This window comes from Epinephelus lanceolatus, chromosome 14 (genome assembly GCF_041903045.1).
Source record: "Epinephelus lanceolatus isolate andai-2023 chromosome 14, ASM4190304v1, whole genome shotgun sequence".
NCBI lineage: Eukaryota > Metazoa > Chordata > Actinopteri > Perciformes > Serranidae > Epinephelus > Epinephelus lanceolatus.
The window spans coordinates 716,845-740,579 of NC_135747.1; the positions used below are offsets into that span (position 1 = coordinate 716,845).

Sequence of the window (23,735 nt, forward strand, 5' to 3'; positions counted from 1 at the left end):
GTGGCCATCATTACTTTAAGAAATGAAGGTCAGTCAGTCCGGAAAATTGCAAAAACTTTAAATGTGTCCCCAAGTGGAGTCTCAAAAACCATCAAGCGCTACAACGAAACTGGCACACATGAGGACCGACCCAGGAAAGGAAGACCAAGAGTCACCTCTGCTTCTGAGGATAAGTTCATCCGAGTCACCAGCCTCAGAAATCGCAAGTTAACAGCAGCTCAGATCAGAAACCAGATGAATGCCACACAGAGTTCTAGCAGCAGACCCATCTCTAGAACAACTGTTAAGAGGAGACTGCGCCAATCAGGCCTTCATGGTCAAATAGCTGCTAGGAAACCACTGCTAAGGAGAGGCAACAAGCAGAAGAGATTTGTTTGGGCCAAGAAACACAAGGAATGGACATTAGACCAGTGGAAATCTGTGCTTTGGTCTGATGAGTCCAAATTTGAGATCTTTGGTTCCAACCGCCGTGTCTTTGTGAGACGCAGAAAAGGTGAACGGATGGATTCCACATGCCTGGTTCCCACTGTGAAGCATGGAGGAGGAGGTGTGATGGTGTGGGGGTGTTTTGCTGGTGACACTGTTGGGGATTTATTCAAAATTGAAGGCACACTGAACCAGCATGGCTACCACAGCATCCTGCAGCGACATGCCATCCCATCCGGTTTGCGTTTAGTTGGACGATCATTTATTTTTCAACAGGACAATGACCCCAAACACACCTCCAGGCTGTGTAAGGGCTATTTGACCAAGAAGGAGAGTGATGGAGTGCTGCGGCAGATGACCTGGCCTCCACAGTCACCGGACCTGAACCCAATCGAGATGGTTTGGGGTGAGCTGGACCGCAGAGTGAAGGCAAAGGGGCCAACAAGTGCTAAACACCTCTGGGAACTCCTTCAAGACTGTTGGAAAACCATTTCAGGTGACTACCTCTTGAAGCTCATGGAGAGAATGCCAAGAGTGTGCAAAGCAGTAATCAGAGCAAAGGGTGGCTATTTTGAAGAAACTAGAATATAAAACATGTTTTCAGTTATTTCACCTTTTTTTGTTAAGTACATAACTCCACATGTGTTCATTCATAGTTTTGATGCCTTCAGTGAGAATCTACAATGTAAATAGTCATGAAAATAAAGAAAACGCATATATATATATATATATATATATATATATATATATATATATACAGTATATATGCTATAAGTGTAGCCTATATATATTTACACAGTTTCTTTCTTTCTTTCTTTCTATCTATCTATCTATCTATCTATCTATCTTTTTATTTTCTTTCCTTGTTCAGGCACTATTTTTAACACTTCTACAACAGATCATTTGTTAGCCTATAATAACATGATACTTGCAGCTTTATGTTGTTAATGAATTTAAAACATAAATTTTAAGGTCAAGAAAGTCATACTTTGTGGTAAAACTGTTGAGATACAAGCTTTTTAATTAGAAAGAATAAACAGGAGGAGGTCGCGTATGTGACGTCATAGTCCCAGGGGGGTCTGAGGACTAGGGAGACCCACATGTTGTGGAACAACCACCGTCAGACCCTGCTCACTATTCCTGAGCACTCATCCTGTGCACAGAATCCACTGAAAAAGCAGATCTACAAACTCACCATCCATGGCACATAGTTTGATCGCATATGAATTAATGTATCAATTAAATATTGCCCTTAAATAATGATATATTAAGTGGGTTAAGTCATAGTGACCTAACCATTAATTAATTAGGCTAATAGTGTGGACCATTAATTGATGAGTTAATGATGAATTAATGTATGAGTTCATCATTAAATGTATAAATGTGCGTTAGGCCTACCTCAATATCTTAAATCAAATTGTTAACGCTATGAGGCTGATGTGGGCAATTAATCATGAAATAGCCTTCACTGCAAGACAGAGCGGACATTGAAAGAAACTAGAAGAGTTGAACTTTCCATAGCTGTGAGTTGCTTGTTAGAGCGACATCCCAGTGCTGAGAAATACAGCATTGAATTAACGAAACAGAAATCGTCTGCACACACATTTGCCTACACAGGCTAGCCTACTTGTTTACATAACTTATGAACTCGTTTGCACAGATATGAAACAAATGGAGGAAGAACTGAAGCAGCTTTGTGATGATGCTACTCAAATATTTTCACACATTATGAGGACAGTTCAAACTTATTCTGCAAAGTAGCTTATGGTTTACTAATTTCCCATTTAACTGTTATCACAGACTTGTCTCTCTGTTGTATAAATAAAAAAGTTCATATCACTTCGTGACTTGCTGCATATCATAAATAAACAGCAGATCAACCAAAGTATTTTTGAGAGATTCGGCTTTTAATCAACAGCACACTGATATTGACAGATTCCAGACAACCTCAGTTATACAGTTACATTAACTGGAAAGTGGTTTGACTTACTACAGAAAATATATAGTCAATAATAAAGGTGGTGATGTTTATTTTAAAGATATACATTTAATTTATCCAACAAAAGAAATTCTTAAAATGTACAGACCTTCTGTCTGAATCCTGTGTATTCTGTAAACTGACACAGAAACTATTGTTAATTTATTTTATGAATGTATTTATGTTCAGTTATTTTGGACTGATGTTGACAATTTGATTCTTTCTGTAGGGTTAAGATTAATTTGCTAAAAAAAAAAAGAAAAAAGAAAAAAAGGACATTACTTTTTATTTGGAGAAAAACAATATGGACAGAAGACATCTTTTATTTTTAAACCATTGTATTTTAGATGGAAAGCTTCATATCCACAAAAGCAAGAGGACGGAAAGGAAACCCAATATACACCAGTTAAAATATGAACTAACCAATATGAAAGTCATCAGGACCTTGAATGTTCATGAAGCCTTAAAATCCTCTCTATAACTTGAACGTACTCACGACTTTGTATATTTGTTTTTATTTATTTACATTCATGTTCATGAATTAAAATAAAATTGGAGGGAAAAAAACAGTTACACAATAATGAAAAGATATCCCGGCTGCCAGCATTTTCTGGTGAGATAGGCTATGTTAAACAGAAAGTAGTGGGGAAATGTATGGAGGAAAGAGAAGTTGCAGAAGAGCGGGCTTCATTATAGAGCATCTACAGTGGCAGTGGAATTAAAATGTATTTTGTAGAAAATAGCTCTTTTAAAGTAAGAAAAGTCAAATATGAGGTGTTTTCTCATATTTGACTATTTAAGAAGGCTCTTATTTTTTCTTATTCTACATCAGAATCAAATGAAATTTAGTGTGTGACATTCTGAGGTGGTCTACTATCAATCTGAAGTGAAACCATCCTCTGGAAACATGAGATTTCATTTTTATTCAAAATAAAATCAAAATGAAATCTCTATACAGTCTGGTATTATGGCACTGACTCACAAACCCCAGACTCCATCTTGTGGCAGGAACAGGCAACAACACACAGCACCCCAACTGCTGTGGAAATAAGTAGGTATAATAAATAATATAACAATTTCATGAGAAAATCCCCTTGATATAAAGCTGCAAGTATCCTATTATTATAGGCTAACAAATGATCTGTTGTAGAAGTGTTAAAAATAGTGGCTGAACAAGGAAAGAAAATAGATAGATAGATAGATAGATAGATAGATAGATAGATAGAAACTGTGTAATTATATATAGGCTACACTTATCATATATATATATATATATATATATACCTATTGTATATATATATATACAGTATATATGTAAGGGATAATGTAAAATGAACCGGTGGAATCATCTTCCTGTTACGGTCCGGGAGGCAGACACCGTCTCCACATTTAAGACTAGACTTAAGACTTTCCTCTTTGATAAAGCGTATAGTTAGGGCTGGCTCAGGCTTGCCCTGTACCAGCCCCTAGTTAGGCTGACTTAGGCCTAGTCTGCCGGAGCCCCCTATAATACACCGGCCTTTCTGCTCCACTGTCTCTCAGATGAACTCATATCACAGCGGTGCCTGGACAGCGTGACGTGTGTGGTTGTGCTGCTGCCGTGGTCCTGCCAGATGCCTCCTGCTGCTGCTGCCATCATTAGTCATTAGTCATACTTCTACTGTTATTATACACATATGACTATTGTCACACATGTATACTTCCAGATATTAATATATACTTTCAACATATTGTACCACAGTAGCCAGAACTATAACTATAATATTATTACTTTCATTAATGTTGTTGTAAGCTACTGTCATTACCGTCTGTCCTGCATGTCTCTCTCTCTCTCTCTCTCTCTTTCTGTCTCTCTCTCTGTCTCTCTCTCTGTCTCATTGTGTCATATGGATTACTGTTAATTTATTATGCTGATCTGTTCTGTACGACATCTATTGCACGTCTGTCCGTCCTGGAAGAGGGATCCCTCCTCAGCTGCTCTTCCTGAGGTTTCTACCGTTTTTTTCCCCCGTTAAAGGGTTTTTTTGGGAGAGTTTTTCCTGATCAGCTGTGAGGGTCATAAGGACAGAGGGATGTCGTATGCTGTAAAGCCCTGTGAGGCAAATTGTGATTTGTGATATTGGACTTTATAAATAAAATTGATTGATTGATTGATTGAAAATAACACCCGACAGGGGAATAGCAGAGGGGTTCTATTCCCCTGAAGGGAGTTCTTTTCCCAGTATTTACCGGCTCATTATACATTATCCCGCTTATTACATGGCTAATTATCAGTTAAATAAATAATTTGAGACAGAATATTGATTAATTATACGATTTTTATTGATTTATAAATTAAATCGGGAGGAGAGAAAAAAAAACAACTGCCGGCAACAGCTGAATCTCCTTGTCAGGGCAGCGTCCCTAGCAACGCTGGGCTACATAGCAACGGTCATTACACAGTAATATCAGACCTCTGAATGCCGCGACTGACCAATCAAAATACAGTTTTTAATAGAGCTGTGTAATATCTATCTATCTATCTATCTATATATATATGTATACAGTAGGTATACATACATACATATATACTGTACATATATATATATATACAGTACAGGCCAAAAGTTTGGACACACCTTCTCATTCAATGCGTTTTCTTTATTTTCATGACTATTTACATTGTAGATTCTCACTGAAGGCATCAAAACTATGAATGAACACATGTGGAGTTATGTACTTAACAAAAAAAGGTGAAATAACTGAAAACATGTTTTATATTCTAGTTTCTTCAAAATAGCCACCCTTTGCTCTGATTACTGCTTTGCACACTCTTGGCATTCTCTCCATGAGCTTCAAGAGGTAGTCACCTGAAATGGTTTCCACTTCACAGGTGTGCCTTATCAGGGTTAATTAGTGGAATTTCTTGCTTTATCAATGGGGTTGGGACCATCAGTTGTGTTGTGCAGAAGTCAGGTTAATACACAGCCGACAGCCCTATTGGACAACTGTTAAAATTCATATTATGGCAAGAACCAATCAGCTAACTAAAGAAAAACGAGTGGCCATCATTACTTTAAGAAATGAAGGTCAGTCAGTCCGGAAAATTGCAAAAACTTTAAATGTGTCCCCAAGTGGAGTCGCAAAAACCATCAAGCGCTACAACGAAACTGGCACACATGAGGACCGACCCAGGAAAGGAAGACCAAGAGTCACCTCTGCTTCTGAGGATAAGTTCATCCGAGTCACCAGCCTCAGAAATCACAAGTTAACAGCAGCTCAGATCAGAGACCAGATGAATGCCACACAGAGTTCTAGCAGCAGACCCATCTCTAGAACAACTGTTAAGAGGAGACTGCGCCAATCAGGCCTTCATGGTCAAATAGCTGCTAGGAAACCACTGCTAAGGAGAGGCAACAAGCAGAAGAGATGTGTTTGGGCCAAGAAACACAAGGAATGGACATTAGACCAGTGGAAATCTGTGCTTTGGTCTGATGAGTCCAAATTTGAGATCTTTGGTTCCAACCACCGTGTCTTTGTGAGACGCAGAAAAGGTGAATGGATGGATTCCACATGCCTGGTTCCCACTGTGAAGCATGGTGGAGGAGGTGTGATGGTGTGGGGGTGTTTTGCTGGTGACACTGTTGGGGATTTATTCAAAATTGAAGGCACACTGAACCAGCATGGCTACCACAGCATCCTGCGGCGACATGCCATCCCATCCGGTTTGCGTTTAGTTGGACGATCATTTATTTTTCAACAGGACAATGACCCCAAACACACCTCCAGGCTGTGTAAGGGCTATTTGACCAAGAAGGAGAGTGATGGAGTGCTGCGGCAGATGACCTGGCCTCCACAGTCACCAGACCTGAACTCAATCGAGATGGTTTGGGGTGAGCTGGACTGCAGAGTGAAGGCAAAGGGGCCAACAAGTGCTAAACACCTCTGGGAACTCCTTCAAGACTGTTGGAAAACCATTTCAGGTGACTACCTCTTGAAGCTCATGGAGAGAATGCCAAGAGTGTGCAAAGCAGTAATCAGAGCAAAGGGTGGCTATTTTGAAGAAACTAGAATATAAAACATGTTTTCAGTTATTTCACCTTTTTTTGTTAAGTACATAACTCCACATGTGTTCATTCATAGTTTTGATGCCTTCAGTGAGAATCTACAATGTAAATAGTCATGAAAATAAAGAAAACGCATTGAATGAGAAAGTGTGTCCAAACTTTTGGCCTGTACTGTATATGTACAGTATATATGGACCGTTTCATTCCTATTCTGTTGCTAGGGCAACAACTTTGGTCCCTGTTCACTTCCTGTCAGCTTCTGCATTAACATACATTCAAACAGGAAATACAAAGAGACCCATTTAGAATGTTTATGTTGTCCAGTTTGAAACGGTCTATATAGCCTATATAGTATATACGTGTCACACGTCCGTGACACAACGCGTTGTTGCTTCAAGAGTTGACACTTTTGACCGCTGTAATCACGTGATGTGTCTACGCACGCATGTCTGATTAGCATAGCAAGCTAGTTAGCATAGTGATGCTACGTGTCACACATCCGTAACACGCGCGTTGTTGCTTCAACAGTTGACACTTTTGACCCCTGTGATCACATGACATGTCTATGCACGCACGTCTGATTAGCATAGCAAGCTAGTTAGCATAGCGATGCTACTGCTCCTGGGTCGATCCGAAAAATAGTTTCCCTGCACCATGTTGGAGGAATTTCTAATCACCGTCCAATATTTATTCATATTGCAGGCTAATGAACTGGGGTTGAGCGGACCGGTTGCCATGGCGACAACGACAATGCGTTCACCTGTGGATCTGACAGAGACTCTAGACTGATCATACACAGCTGGACTTGATTGCAGGGCACGAACTGAGAAAGGAGATCCGAGCGAGCGACAGTTTGGCTCTGGGAAGCGGAGCTACTGTAAAGTGCCCAACGAAGCCACCTTTATTGCATTCACGGCCGGGAGGGGGGGCAAAGACAGCCAGTGTAGGTGGAGAAGTTCCGGGGGTAGGGTGGAGGTTAGTTAAGGACCGGGGAATTCCACACAAATGCCCCGAATTGTCAAAGTGACATCAAAGCTTTACGTTCACTTGACACAAAAACTCTAGTTTTGTAAGTAGACAAAATTGTTTCAGTCAGATTGTTTTTTAGTCCCTCTTGTTTCTGGTACATTTATTATTAGGGACCTCGGCTGAAGGACGAAGTCCCTCTTGTTTTTGCTGCGTTTATTAGGGACCTCAGCTGAAGGGCGAGGACCCTATTGTTTTTGGTGTGTTTATTAGGGACCTCGGCTAAAGGGCAAGGACCCTATTGTTTTTGTAGCGTTTATTCGGGACCTCGGCCGAAGGATGAAGTTTATTATTTAAGTTTAAGTTTATTATTATTATTATTATTTTTATTATTTATATATATATATATATATATATATATATATTAAGGGCCCGAGCAGGTCACAGACCTGCGAGGTCCCTATTGTTTTTCTCCCGATTATTTATTTATTAGGGACCGAGCCTACAGGCAGAGGACTGCTCACAGAGCAGTCCTCGCCAAAGGCGAGGACCCTATTGTTTTTGGTGCGTTTATTCTTTCTTTCTTTCTTTCTTTCTTTCTTTCTTTCTCCCGCCGCCTCTTTGAACTGGAATTTGACCCCCTAAACATGCTCAAAAACTCACCAAAATTGGCACACACATCAGAACCGGTGAAAAATTTTAGAAAATCATGAAATTAACCCCTAAAGTGCCAAAATGGGCTCTCTAGCGCCATCTAGGCACACAAAAATGGCCGCTACGGCCTGTAGGAACGTCGTAGAAACATGAAACCAAAACTGCCGTGTTCGTCTCATGAAGACCTAAAAATCACGCGCAGACACGCCTGACCTAAATCCAACAGGAAGTGAGCTATTTGCCCTTTCAAAGTAAGATTTTGCCTTAAAACTGCCTTTCGTAAAAAATCTTCTTCTCATACACCGCTTATCCAATCGGCTTCAAACTTGCACAGATGACAGATCAACTCCTTCTAATCAAAAGTTATTCGTAACTTTTTCATTACTCGCTTAGTTTGGATTTTATGGCCTCCATAAGGTGAGATGTCAGAAAAACGTCCTGACGATCTTCGAAAGCTGTCCCATAGGAAATGAATGGCAGCAGGGGGGAGAAAGAGACCAATCTTAGGGCTTTTTCTAGCATTTGCAGCGTCTCCATACTTTGTGCTACAGACTCCATTCCAACTCTCAAATGTTGCCACAGGTCTCATCTATTCACTCATGTTTTCATCTTTTTCATATCTTTTACCGTTTTTCATCTGTGCCTCTCAAAGTACCATGAGCAAAAGTGGAGAAATTGTCAGTTTATAATGGGTGTGTATTGCACGGAATGCTGTGAGCTAGAGGAGAGGGCTCTAAAAATCGTCTAAAACTTTTGTCTTTAACTCGCTGCCACGGCCACAATTTTCACTGTACAGACACAATTTATACCACAAAACGTAGGAAAATTTGTCCAGCTCACAGATATGTTGACATGGAATCTTTCACACGTACGCATTTTTGCTGAGTGGCTCCAAAGCGAATGGAGCGCTGATTTTTTTCTCATTCACTCCCATGTAAACTCAGAGGAGAAATTTCTGGAAACAGCTGGGGTGCAACACATTTTAAACTCGCTCCCCTGACCACATTTTTGACTGAAGAAATACAAAACGCGACACGTGCGTTCACGAGACGTGGCTGTCTCTCAAAATCACTTTATTTTCTTGCTTGGACCAACGGTTTGGGTATGCGAAGCATTTGTTCGAGGAGTTAAATCCCTTTATAAACAGCCTTTGGTGATCTGCTCTCCTGACGTGTCTGTGTCTGCCACAGGTGTAGGCAAGTCATTAATCACCATGACAACGGCTGCACACACAGACACAGCCACAGGGTTCTCTGGTCTGTGTGTCTCACAATCTTTAAAGGACAGATTACAGCAGCAGAAACTTCATTTGAAACAGAACACACACATTATTAACCCCTACAGTGCCAAAATGGGCTCTCTAGCGCCACCTAGGTGCACTAAACTGGCCACTGCAGCCCGTAGGAATGTCGGAGAAATATCAAACCAAAACTGTTGTGTTTGACTTACAAATCACGCGCTGACACCCATGACCTAATTCCAACAGGAAGTGAGCTATTTGCCCTTTCAAAGTAAGATTTCGCCTCAAACGTGCTCTTAAAACAACACATCTCCTCCTACACTGTTTATTGTATCGGCTTTAAAGACGCACACCTGCCAGCTCAACTGCTACTAAACAGATCTTCTGTACAACTTTATCTCTCTCATCATCACATTATTTTGATGATTGGACCAATGGTTTGGGAATGGGAAGAACTTCTTCGAGGAGTTAAATCTCCACTAAAACAGGTCTCTCTGTGTTCTGTCTGTCTCTCTCTGCTCTTCTGCCAGGTGCACTTATTTAATTACCATGGCAACCGCTGTCACACACAAACTCACAGAAACATGATGTGTGTGTGTGTCTACATCTTACATGCAGACATGACAGGGGCACAATCTCCATTTTAACCCTTTAGGTGCCAGAGTTTATTGAGGAAAATATTCCATTTTCATTTCAACATTTCAAAAGGCTGTGGCTTGAAGGTGGTGAGAGATAAAGGCATACTGTAAATGAGAAAACTATTCATCATGACCCAAAGTTTGTGATAGGAGTAAATTAACTCATCTAATTTGCATATTGTGGCGTCACTAGTCGGCGGCCATATTGGATTTCATAAATCTCAGTAAAACAACATTTTGAACATATTTACACAGTAGATTTCTTTTGTTTTGTGTTGTTTTTGTCATCTCATCCTCAAAATAAAGGAACAGGAATCAGATGGGAGTAAATTAACTCATCTAATTTGCATACTGTGACATCACTTCTACATACCTACAGCTACAGAAAGCATTCAAACATCAAAACGTTCAGCTCTGTAAGGATTTTCTGACGTTTGTGGCAATATGTTTGATATTTCTAAATAATTCACAATGACGACATATGCTGGGGGCCGAAATGGGCGCGAGTGCGAGGTCCTGCCAAACGCTGCTTGCAGCCGAAGGCGAGGACCCTATTGTTTTTGGTGCGTTTATTAGGGCCCGAGCACCTAGCGGTGCGAGGACCCTATTGAAATGCAAGGATTTTTTATTATTATTATTATTATTCTTCCTCCAAATGAATTGCCTTTTTGGGAGGCTTAACATACCCGAAAACTCATGAAACTTTGCACACATCTCAGAACTGGTGAAAACTTTGATATTTTAAGGGTCTTGTGTGCAGGTTCCAAAAAATGGCTCAGTAGCGCCCCCTACAAAAGTTTGAGGAAACAGCCCCTGAAGCTAGTTTAACCTACATGTATGAAACTCGGCAGGCTTATGTAACACTCAGAGACGTACAAAAAAGCCTCTTGGAGGCATGCTCTAAACCCAACAGGAAGTCAGCCATTTTGAATTTACTGTGCAATTTTTATGCATTTTTGGCCATTTCCAGGGGTCATAAATGAACGAACTAGTCCTAGAGATTTCATCCGATCGACTTCAAACCTTGGTCTGTCCCATCCCAAGACCTTGAAGATGAAAAGTTATCAAAAGCTTGAGTTTTCGTCAATGCGTGTGACCGTGGGATGGCGTCAAAGTTAGGGGTCTTGCCACTAAACAGGAAGTAGTTTATAACTCCAGCATACATGGTCCAATCTTGCCCAACCTTCACAGGATTGATGCCAGTCCCGTCCTGAACACATCTACATGTCAATAATTAGAGATAAACATAGCGCCCCCTACTGGCAATGGGAAATGTCATGTTTTAGACTTTAATGTACATCTCTTACAAAATTGACCAGATCCATCTCAAACTTGGTGAAAAAAGTCATAAGACGTTGATGATGCTTTATTATGCAAACTTTGATGTTTTGCCGTGATGATAAACGTTGCTGTAACTTGACTCCACATGGGAATATCTTGCCAAAACTTCACACATATGATGACAGTCCAGCCCTGAACACATCTACAGAGGAATTTTGAATCACCGCCATAGCACCACCTTCTGGCAACAGAAAGCTACTTTATACATTTTTTGATGTCCCGCTTCTAGCAGGTTAATCAGACCCACCTCAAACTTGCTGGTCTAAGTCCTTAGACCTTGATGATCCTTAAAAATGAAGCTTTTCAGTTTTCATCAAACGCTGTCACCGTGGCGCCGCCTTGTTCGCCATCAATCACGATGTTGTTTTGAAGGGACAAGGGATGCTTGAAAACTCACCAAACGTGGCATACACATCACAGGTCGCAAGTCCTGTTGTCTGATGTGATTTTTGTGCTTTGATGCATCAAGATGGCTCAACAGCGCCCCCTAGAATATTTCAATTAAGCAGCCCCCAAAGCTGCTTTGACCTGCATGTATGAAACGTGGTAGTCACCTGTAACACTCTATCATGTACAAAAAAGCCTCTTGGAGCCATGCTCCAAACCCAACAGGAAGTCTGCCATTTTGCATTGACTTGTGCCACTTTTGTGCGTTTTGGCCCATTTCCAGGGCTTGTAAATTAACAAACTTGTCCTACAGATTTAATCAGATTGGCTCCAAACTTGGTGTATGTAAGCGTGACTATGTTGTGACCAAAAGTTATCACAGGATTTGCCCAATGTTGAATGGTGCGCCCGCTGCCGAGCATTGAATCTTGAGGTCTCACCATGAAAAACGAAATTGCTGTAGCTTTGGCATAAATGGTCCAATCTCCACCAAACTTCACATGATTCATATTAGTCCCACCCTGAACACATTCTCATTACCATATTGCCTGATAATCATAGCACCACCTAGTGGTGAAAGGAAGTACTTCTTACCAGACACTTATCTTTGGATTAACTTCAAATTTCAATGCTGTGGTCTATATTTGATGTTCACAAACATGTATCATTAGTGTCTACGCACGCTGCAGAGGGTTTAATTTTGATGTCTCGCTATGAAACAGGAAATTACTATAAATTTGGAGTAAATGGTCTGTTGTCCACCAAACTTGACATGATTCATATTTGTCCCACCCTGAACATAGCGCCACCTAGTGGTGAAAGGAAGTACTTCTTACCAGACACTTATCTTTGGATTAACTTCAAATTTCAGTGCTGTGGTGTGTATGTGATGTACACAAACATGACATATCATTAGTGTCAATACATGCTGCAGAGGGTTTAATTTTGAGGTCTCGCCATGAAACAGGAAATTGCTATATTGTTGCCATAAATGTTCTGATCTCCATCAAACTTCAGATGATTCATATTAGTTCTGCCCTGAAAACATTTATATGACCATATTTCCTGATACTCATAGTGTTAGCTAGTGGTGACAGGAAGTAGGTCTCAAACACTTATCTTTTGATTTATCTGAAAGTTACATGCTATGGTCTATATTTGATGTACAAAAACATGATGTATAATTACTGCACTCTCCAACTCCCTCTAGTGGAAAGAGGAAGTGATACAAAATGTGAAATATGTCATTACAGCACTGTATCAAAGATATGCCAAGTCACTCCTGCATGCGATGTCTAACTTCGACACATGAATTGACACGTCAGAAGACGTCCTGCCAGCCCCCCCCCTCCACCGAGTTGCGTGAAGGTGCGAGGGCCCGTTTATCGCTGCTTGCAGCTTTAATTATTATTATTATTATTACAAACATGTAAACTCCAATTTGGCCCTTTTCCCAAAATCAAAAACTCACCAAAATTGGCACATGCGTTTGGTCTGGCGAAAAATTTGATATTTCGGCAGTGTTGTATGTAGACGGGGCCAAATGGTGACATAGTGCCCCCTAGAAAATTTTGTGCCTCGAGCCCCACCTGTGAGTTTCATCTACAGGCATGAAAATTGGTGGGCTCATAGAACATGCCAAGACGCACAAAAAATCCTCTTGGACCCATGCCGTAAACCCAACAGGAAGTCGGCCATTTTGATTTGAATTTTTTACATGTTTGAACAAACGAACTCCTAGGGATTTCGTCCAATTGACTGAGATCCTGAGAACATGCTGATCAAAAGTTATTAAAAGCTTTTCTCTATGTCAAGGGGCGTGGCCGCTAGGGCGTGACAAATTTTGGCGATTTTTCGTTTTCTCACCATCGAATTTCGAACGGCTCTCACACCGACATACTTGATCTCAGCAGCTTCAAACTTGCTGGACATGATGATGGCTCCGCCCTGAACGCCCCGATATGTTAATATGTTAATATCCCACCTTATTCATAGAGCCCCCCGGTGGTAACAGGACATGACCAGTTTTTACTTTAACATGTACTGATGCCACAAACTTGACCGCATCAACTTCATTCCACTTCTAATGCATGCAGAACAAGTTGGTAAAGCTACCTTATGAACGCTGTGAAGCTACGTCTAATGGTGTCCATGTGGCGGCGTGGTGACTATCAATCCCTCGCCACTAAATACGTTTGGCATTTTGATGGCTTCAACGACCTCATCTCCTCATGAAAATGGATACACAGGTCAAGAATGGCAAGCTCTTACATCTGATAGGGGCGTCGCCCATGGGGGGGACAAAATGCCTCTATAGCGCCCCCTTGAAATTTTCAAAAACCCCTCCCCCTAAGGGTTTTTTTGGAGTTGGAACATGAAAATTGGTACACATGTGTATATTGTCCAGACGCACATAAAAGTCTCAGGCACCAATGGTCTACGCCAAACAGGAAGTCGGCCATTTTGATTTTGACTTGTGATTTTGGCGCGATTTCCACAGTTTGTATTTTAACGAATTAGTCCTAGGGATTTCATCCAATTGACTTCACATATTTTACAGATCATCCAGAGACCATGCTGATAAAAAGTTATTAAAAGCTTTTCTCTATGTCAAAGGGCGTGGCCTCCATGGCACCACCACATTTGATCCATCGCCATGCATATTCAAGCAGCTCTCTCTCCCACATACTTTGTCCAAACTGCTTCAAAATTTCTGTACATGATAAGAGCCCCGCTCTCAACGCCTCCATATGCTCGTATGAAATCTTGCTCATGCCGCCCCCTTGTGGAAACAGGAAATGCCCTATTATACATTGACATTGTCCAATTTGCTTGAAACTTCACGTGTGATGATGGCCCACCCCTGAGCGCACCTGCCCACATCTGGTTACGCTCGTAGCGCCACCTAGTGGATGAACGAAACAATGCGTTTTTTCTCTCCTGCCAGGTTTTTTCTCCCTTCTCGCTCCACGCCTCAGGCCCCCGCGGCTGCATGGGGGAGCGAGGGCCCGATCACAGCTGCTTGCAGCTTTAATTATTATTATTATTATTATTATTATTCTGAGAATATAATCCCCAATTTCACCCCTTTTCCAAATTCAAAAACTCACCAAATTTGGCAATCAACTTCATTCCACTTCTAATGCATGCAGCACAAGTTGGTGAAGCCACCTTATGAACGCTGTGAAGCTACGTCTAATGGTGTCCATGTGGCGGCGTGGCGACTATCGATCCCTCGCCACTAAATATGTTTGGCTTTTTGATGGCTTCAACGACCTCATCTCCTCATGAAAATGGATACACAGGTCAAGAATGGCAAGCTCTTGCATCTGATAGGGGCGTCGCCCATGGTGTTTTTTTTGGAGTAGGAAGATGAAAATTGGTACATATGTGTATGTCACCCAGACGCACAAAAAAGTCTCTGGCACCAATGGTCTACTCCAAACAGGAAGTCGGCCATTTTGATTCAAACTTTTCATTTTGGCGTCGATTTTGTGAGTTCCACACCTTGTAATTTAACCAACTCTACAGGTACAAAAACAACAATCAGTGGTCATTTATTTTTTTAGTTTTGTCAACAACTCCCTTTCCATGTTTGTGTTTCCAATTTGCTGCAATATTATGGGTAACATTAATAGCCTCTAGGCCCTGGGGACCTGGGGGTCAGTGATGACCTGAGGCTCTGGTCATCCAGCGACCTGACTCAGGACCAGCTTCTCTGCCTTTTGTTGGACGTGGTGGAGGTGGAGGTGGAGGTGACCACCACCTGTGCTTTTTTCCACATGTTCATCTATTCAACAGGATGTTAGGAGACTAGATGTGTGGTAATCAGCATCTGTTGGTGGTAAAAGTTACTCAAGCTGAAATAACGACTGAGTAAACTTTTATTTTGTTTAATATGTGGAATATGAATAAAACCTAAGTGAGGAGCAATCATGGGTCTGTTTTTATGTTTCATTTTCACCCAATTATTAAAAACATTGAACAACATTTAATGACTTTCTGAAAGGCTAATATGAAAAGAAAGTGATGTTACATTTAATATGAGTTACGCATTAACTCTGTCAGTGATTCTTTTTATGACTGTAGCTGTGTATTTTTTCCCGGAAGTTTTCTCCCCTGTTGTCGTGGTGAATCATAGTATCGGAGTTCCATTGATGATGGCTTTATCACTAAGATGCTCAAGTCAAAAATGTCTTATCTTTTGACTGCTTGTCTCTGATATCTCCTAACAGTTTTCCAAGAAATTTCTGATATTTACTTTGAAACCGATGCTATATTGCTGCATACTCTGTAGTTCTTATGCACAGAGCATGGCTGGCAGTGAATGCTTGAAAGACATAACAACAGTAACCAAGGGGGGAGGGGCTTAGCTAAGGATCATGTTATCCAATGACATTCCGTTTGGAGCTTCCACCTTGTTCCCCACTGCGTTGTGATTGGTTGTCCCTCTTCACCGAAGGACACGGCAGTCATTATGGTAAGTGCATTGTGGTAGGAGTTTGCTTGTAGCGTAGTCATTTTGTGAATGTTACGGGCTATTTCCACCAGATGCGTGTTGGTTGTGTCTCCGCTCCGGCACGGCAGCGGAGCCGATAGGATTCAATTTTAGTCAATGTGTGTGTTTCCACCGGCTGCGGCTGTGCTGCGTTCCGGCTCTGTCTCAGCTCCGGCACTCCGGAGCCCTCCACAACAGATACGCAGGACTTTGCCAGATGCCGGAGCACAACGCAGCAATTCAGCACAGAGCAGATCGTGCGGGGCAGGAAGTCACGCACAGAAACAAAATAAAACATCTGGTTAATTTTCAAAATAAAATACACAGTGTTCACGGCGGATCATATTTCCCTGCACTACACCTTGAAAACTACATAATGGGCAGAGGCAGGCCTGAAGTCAACAGGTCAGAGGTTTTCAGACGTCATTTCACCCCGTTGACACCATGGACGAGGAGATATTATACTAGCTGCGGCTTGTTCCTTTTAAATTCTGTATCACAAAATCAGAGAATTACATTTAAAAATACTACATAACATATATCCATCTAACACATATATCTCGAGATTCTGTGACACTGATAACAAACTGAACCTGAAAGTGTAACTCACTTGTTTTATGGTTGCTCATATAGTAGTACATTTTGGAAAGAACTTGAGAACTATATACTGTGTAAAACAGCATATAAAATCAACATAGAAGGGAAGAACATTATTACTTATTTTGAATTCAAAGAAAAGAAATTATGCACTACTGTCAATCTTTATATTTTATTAGGAAAATTCCACATCCATAAATGTAAACTTCAAAACTCAACTCCATTATTTAAGTTGTTTTTGATTGAAGTTGATTATTATTTTAAGTCTCTTAAATTGATTACAAATAAGAAATGTATATCAATGATATTCATTCAGAGGTTTTCAACGAATAAGCTGTCACAAATGTTGTGCTGTTTTTTTTTCTTTTTCTTTTCCTTTGTATCCTTTGTATGCATACTGTATACTGTTATACTGATATATACTGTTAATGATCCTTATTATGCTTGTATATAACTGTAAATCTTGTTGCTGCTGTTGCACAAATGGTTAACTAGAATGACTGATTGTACACTGTTTGTACACTGCAAACTTTGAATAAAGTTAAAAAAGAAAAAAAAAAGAGGAGATATTAATCATGGCAGTTCACCGAGGTGTCTTCCGGCAAACACAGCCGTTGGGTATTGACGGACGACGGAGCACGCAGCGGATAACCAGCGGTGCCGTTCCGCAATGGACACGCATCCAGTGGAAATCCGACGTTACTCGTGCTTCTGACATTATATGTGGGTTTGTATGCTATATAAACTATGTGTATCTACATTATATCAATTGGAATGTATTGTCACTAGCTCAGCTCAGTAAGATAGCGTAGCAGTTCGTTAGCATAGCCATTCGTAGCGAAGCAGCTAGTTAGCGTAGCGGCTAGGTAGCATAGGACCTACTTAGCCCCCAGCATCCTTCGACTCAGCAGGAGAGTGCGGTATTTTAGGTGTTGTGTCAGCTGACACTGGTTGTTTTTAAACTGTGGAATATTCAGTGATTAAATTGCAATGTTTTGCCATTAGCTTAGCTTAGTAAGCTAGCGTAACTTAGCGGGTAGTTAGCGTAGCGGCTAGTTAGCCGCCATTGTTCTCTGACTCGGCCAGAGAGTGATGTGTTGTAACTTAGGGGAGAGGGGTGTCGAACGGAGCATTTTTCATATTTCCCTCTCTGCACAGAGATGCATTTATTTATAGCAACCACATTTTATAGTGAACAACATACATATGTCCTCTACAAATCCCGACCATGTTTGCAAAGCTTGGATGAATGAGTCGCACTCAATCTAGCAGGAAACGAAGCTCATCTGCCTGTTTGCCTCCGCATGCAGGGATGAACAGATCCACGTTATAATTAACCGCAAAACACGTAAATAACTTCATATTACTGGCGTGTAACACTCATTAATGCTTTAAGCTGAGTCCTCTGGGAAATGAGAATGTCCAATTGAAATAATCTTCTCATGTTTAATGTCTGAAAATGAATTACATTTGTCCAGTGCTCTGTGATATAGCTTACTGTGTTTAACAAAGCATGTTCCAATGCAATTAAAGCATCATGTGTTTGTGGACATAATTGATTTAATAATACAAGTAGACAGTATTTGAAGAAGAAGTTAGAATGCAGTGTGGTCGTGAAACTGTTTGGCCTTGTCAATCAAAAAAGTGTATCAGGTGTGTGTGTGTGTGTGTGTTTGTGTTTGTCAGCTGCTTTCAATGTCAAATCATCAGTAAATTATCAGTTTGATTTTAATATGCTTAATAACTGGGTCTTTATACTTTTAGATGCCCCGTGGCAAGTCCTACCGTCACTCTGAGGCGGCTAAGTGGAGGATGGTGGAGCGACAGTTGGCCTCCAGTGACGCTGGTGCATGTATGTGGCGTGCCTTCTTGAAATCAACTTTTCATGTATATCCTTGCTGTATGACTGAGTTAAACTCCTAACTTTGTGTATTTTTATAGTCTTGAAAAGTTCACATATTGTGTTGAAGTGCTTGAACTTTGAATTTGGTCTCCTTTTTTTTAAAAACCATTTTATGTTCATCCACAGCTTGTGGCACAGGGTGGCGCCACAAAGTGCACAAACAGTCAATCTCTGAGCACACTGGGCGCCAGCATAAATTGGTCATTCCAGTTGAGGTCCCAGGCAAGACGGTATGTACAATTCATAAAGATTTCACTGATGATTAGAAGTTTTAGTTGTGTGTTGTCAGCCTAAAAGAAATCCTGTCTTTTGTTCCAGCTTGTTCTTCTTGTAGGGGCGTCCCATCTGCACTCCCTTGCAGATGGGATTGTGCTGATGCCAGAGGATTGCTACACCTTTGGCGTCATGTCCACTCCAGGGGCATGCACTGGCCAGCTCAGGACTGAGGTTCAACATGCTGTTCTTCCTCGGATCTCTGATGCTGTCTGTGTCATGGCCCCTAGCAACAACCTGATGGCCAGCAAGACACCTAAGCAAGGACACATAGCTTTTGGCCAATACATGGCCACTGTCTGCAGCGTCTGGCCGACTGCACAGGTTGGTTATTCATGTATTCTTTTTAATGAGGCTGATGTGTACAGGTCAGTATGATTTTCTCATTAACCATTATTATTTTGTTTAGGTCTTCGCTGGGACCTTGTCCCACGCTTGACAGTCCCGGGGGATATCCAAGAGTTTTTCCGGCAGGAATTTCACCACGTGTCAGCACGTCTCGGTATGTTTGAAAATAATGATACATTGTTCTAAACAGTTTTATGAAGGCTTATGAGAATTATATATTTTACATATAATTTCTAATATTATACCCATTATGGTTTTCTAATACGAAAGTTGACATTGCCTTTTTAAAATGTGTTTTTCAAAAACTGTATTTCTTTTCTTGTTCCTTTTTTTTTTTTTAAGGTGTGAAATATTTTCACCACGCTGACCGCTTCCCCCTGAACAACCGCAAGCTGTGGTGCTGTGATGGTGTAAGTAGAATATATTATTTTCATATCATAAATAGAAAATTATTCAATACAGTATGTTTGACAATAAAAGTCACATTTTTCAAAATAATATTTAAAAAATTTTTTGTCATTGTTTTGTGTTTGTAGGTGCACCCCAGTAATGACATGGGGATGCCTATCCTCGTGGAGTCGCTGTTGGCTTCCACCAAACAGCACCTGGAGATACCAGCACCTAAGCCACAGGTGTCGCGCCCGGTGTCTCCCAAGCCTCTGCCAAAGGTGGTTCCACATGTGATTGTGGTGGGGGAGGTTGTAATTTCACGGGCCCGCCCTCCTGAGTGGACGTCTGTACCAGTGGCGGCTGCTGGTCTTTCAAACAGGGGAAGCTCACTTTAAGTTTACATCATAATAGTTGTCATATTGTAGCGAGGCAGTAACTTATAAAAGGAGCATTTAATTGAAGCTGTTTTTCAACCACACTCATGCCATAGAACCACAGCAAAACACACCTCAAAGATTACTTTTCCCCACCCTTTGCACCAAATCAATCTGAGGTGTTGATCTGCCCTGCTGTTTAACTCTAAGTTTCTCCTCGTAAGGAGGACTGTCTATGGCTTCGCCAAAATCCGGTCGACAATATTCAAATTGTCTGCCATTATGAGCAGCTGGCTAGCTCGCTCGCTGGGGCTGCTGCGCGAGGCTAGTGTGACTGCCTGTGAGTGCTTTGGGACAGTGGAGGGACTCACAGCAGCACCCACTGCTCGCTGGGGACAGTAACTGCAGAGCGACAGAAGTCAGAGTCTCCAAACACGAGTACAGTCTCCAATAACACCAGAAAAAGATGCTAGATTTGTCGCTAGTCATTTTTAACAAAGACAAAGTCACTAAGAGGATTGGAAAAGTCTCCAGATCAACTCGGAACAACGGAATGGAACTTGAAAAATGCTCCGGTGCTGGTTTATATTTCAAGATCACTGATTCGCTCATTTCGCTGTCAATCAAAAAGGGATTCAGCCTCAGACAGATCATCCAATCATCATGCAGAAGCCCAGCGTCCAGGCCAGACCCCCAGAGACGCTGAGCGTCCGATGGGCGGGACAAAACCGAGCATTTATCCATTGACTGTCTAGTTTCGCTGCAGTGGAACAACCCACTCTATGCTTCCCCATTGAAGTCTTTGGACGCTGACCTTCCACTGTTTAATGCACTGTGACGCTATGGGAATGAATGAGAAGAAAGTTGCGTCAGTGACCTGTCATAAGTAGTTGATTCTGAACAAAAGTTGAACGCGTTCTAGCGCATATTTAGTCAATGAAATGTAAACACAACAGTACATATTTGACCACTTATTTTTTGACATTTTAGGGGAAGCTGAGCTTCCCTTGCAGTCTTAGAGCAATCGCCACTGGTCTGTACAGTTGGGCAGGAAGGTAAGAGACTGAACTTTGTAAATATGTTTCATGAAATAAAAATAAAGTTGTGAATTGATCCACTTTTTTTTTTTTTTTTTTTTTTTTTTGCTTTTTGTCATTACAGAGGAACCACTCTGAACATGAGCATGGCTCTGGTTCATCAGAGACCAGTGGTTCATCATGTGGTATGTGATCTTTCATTTAACCATGATATTTACATAACAGTGAAAGTTTGTGTGCTTAATATAAGAAAATGACAAGTGTTAGAAATAATCTACATGTCTGTCAGGTGGATGGAGCTCCAGTGGCCTTGCGAGAGTTTTTCATTCCACTGAACGTGTGCTGCTGGCCCCCCACGGTGGCGCGGGAGAGCGAGGGCCCGATCACAGCTGCTTGCAGCTTTAATTATTATTAGGGACCTCGGCTGAAGGGCAATAATGGAAAAGTAGGAGAAAAATAAAGACAATTTTACTGCTTATTATTTAGTGTGTGTTTGCTCTGCTGGGGAAGCAGGAGAAAATGTATGATTCAGCTGGATTTTAGTAAAAACTTTAATTTTTCACTTTTTTACTTTCAACATATTGTACTACAGTAACCAGAATTATAATTATAATATTATTACTTTCATTAATGTTGTTTAAAGCTATTAACATTATCGTCTGTCCTGCATCTCTCTCTCTCTCTCTCTGTCTCTCTCTCTCTCTGTCTCATTGTGTCATATGGATTACTGTTAATTTATTATGCTGATCTGTTCTGTACGTCATCTACTGCACATCTGTCGTCCTGGAAGAGGGATCCCTCCTCAGTTGCTCTTCATGAGGTTTCTACCGTTTTTTTTCCCCGTTAAAGGGTTTTTTTTGGGGAGTTTTTCCTTATCAGCTGCGAGGGTCCTAAGGACAGAGGGATGTTGTATGCTGTAAAGCCTTTTAGGCAAATTGTGATTTGTGATATTGGGCTTTATACATAAAATTGATTGATTGATTGATGTCGTCAGTAGTTTGGTTTTCAGAAGCCATCAAAGTTTTACTCCCAAGTCATGGGTTCATTGCCAAAAATGACCTTGCGTTCTACTGACACTGCTTGTTTTATCGACATTTCGACTCTTACGAATAGGCTAATTCACACTGTCTACGTGAGCTGGAGGCTGACAGTGAGAGCCCGAGGTCCCAAACAATGCTGCTTGCAGCTTTAATTTCTTAAGTCTTTGTCTTTGTTGTTTAGTTTTTGTTAACTATAATAACCTTGGTTGAAGCCTCACTAATTCTGTCATATTTGCTGCATACTCTTCTCCACTGCAGCTGTGTATTGTTACAGATTAAAGATAAAGCTTGATACATAATAGTGCCATTTTCCCTTTTCCTCTGCAGCCAGATTATCTTTAAACACAACATTCCACTGCTAAAAATTGGAGTTGCTGTGTTACTGTGGTCTACCAGTGGGCCCAGCATACCACACCTCATTGCTCAATCTCAGGAGCTGCGTTCCATTTGCTCCAAAATCAAATGCACAGTTTTTCTGGGGAGAAATAAACCATATCAAAGGGGAGAAAGAGACCATAAGAATGCCCTATTACTGTATATCGAACTGCTGGGTGTACAAAGCACAGGATTCTGATAGTACTGTGGGGCTGATGTAATGCATTCAGTGTGTTTATCTATGAGACATTTCTACATTTGATCACATGCAGCTGTCAAGGATAGCACAAGAACGTCTTAGATTTGTGTTCACAGTGGTAAAGACATGGAAGTTGCACAAGAATGATGTATTACCCACAAATAAATAAAAAACAATTTTGCTCTCAGTAGATTTACTCTGGGTCAAACAGCATCAGATACATTTTATATCTATATATTGTAGATCTATAATGATAAGCCTACACTTCCAAGTTAATATAAAAGCCACAGTTCAGTTTCCTTTTTAAAATCACATGATTAACTTTCTTTCACAGTCTAACTCCCAACTTGTCAAATATCGACCCTTTGTCAGTGGCCCTACATGTCAAAATATGTTCCAGGTACCCTTCCAGCATCAATTTTGGACACTCAGGGATGACATGTCCATTTACATGTTACATGCATTGTGTCTTTTCAAAAATCAACTTTTGATTTCACAGGAAGTGTACAGTAACAACTCATTAAATGCATATTGTCCCCTTTAAAATAAAGACCACAGGTAAAATGTTTAGTTTTTTGGTGTTTACTTCCTTAGGCTTAGGCTACAACAGAATGTGACCGCTATGGTTTGCCTCAAAATAAGTATATTTGTTACTGACGTAATGTAACATCATGTAACATACCTGACATACGTCATATGACATATGTCTCTAGTGTAGTATGCTACATGTACTAGCGCACTACATTGTAATTAAAACAACTTTCAGTTTCACACAATGCGCTTTTATCCCAGTTTTCATCTACTAGTTTTCATTCCCAGACTTTCATCTATTTGGGCATCTCTATCACTTAAGACAGTACACAGTAAAAAACACTGGGTTAAAAATTGACCCAGTGTGAGTAAAAATAGCATAGATGTCATAATGGTTTCACTCTGTGAAAATCTTAAGGGGTTAAAAAAATATTTTAAAGAATGTGGGGCGACAGTAGCTCAGTCCATGGGGACTTGTAGTGAACCAGTAGGTC

General features: G+C 40.9%; 1 protein-coding gene across 3 annotated transcripts; it reads left to right on the forward strand.

Annotated features, from left to right (window-relative positions):
* Positions 1–17,358: 17,358 nt before the first annotated feature.
* Positions 17,359–23,280, forward strand: LOC117247921 (uncharacterized). Of its 3 annotated transcripts, none has more exons than XM_078174248.1 (9): positions 17,359–17,494; positions 18,536–18,623; positions 18,801–18,904; positions 18,993–19,271; positions 19,357–19,449; positions 19,638–19,705; positions 19,832–21,114; positions 21,221–21,281; positions 21,386–23,280. In XM_078174248.1, exons 2-5 carry the CDS (start codon positions 18,536–18,538, stop codon positions 19,384–19,386), a joined length of 501 nt encoding a protein of 166 aa, XP_078030374.1. In that variant the 5' UTR covers positions 17,359–17,494; the 3' UTR covers positions 19,387–19,449; positions 19,638–19,705; positions 19,832–21,114; positions 21,221–21,281; positions 21,386–23,280. The 3 variants fall into 3 exon arrangements, 2 of the variants coding, with proteins under 2 accessions (XP_078030374.1, XP_078030375.1); XM_078174249.1 differs by having other exon boundaries at positions 19,832–19,963; XR_013493243.1 differs by lacking the exons at positions 18,536–18,623; positions 18,801–18,904; positions 18,993–19,271 and having other exon boundaries at positions 17,372–17,494.
* The last annotated feature ends 455 nt before the right edge of the window (positions 23,281–23,735 follow it).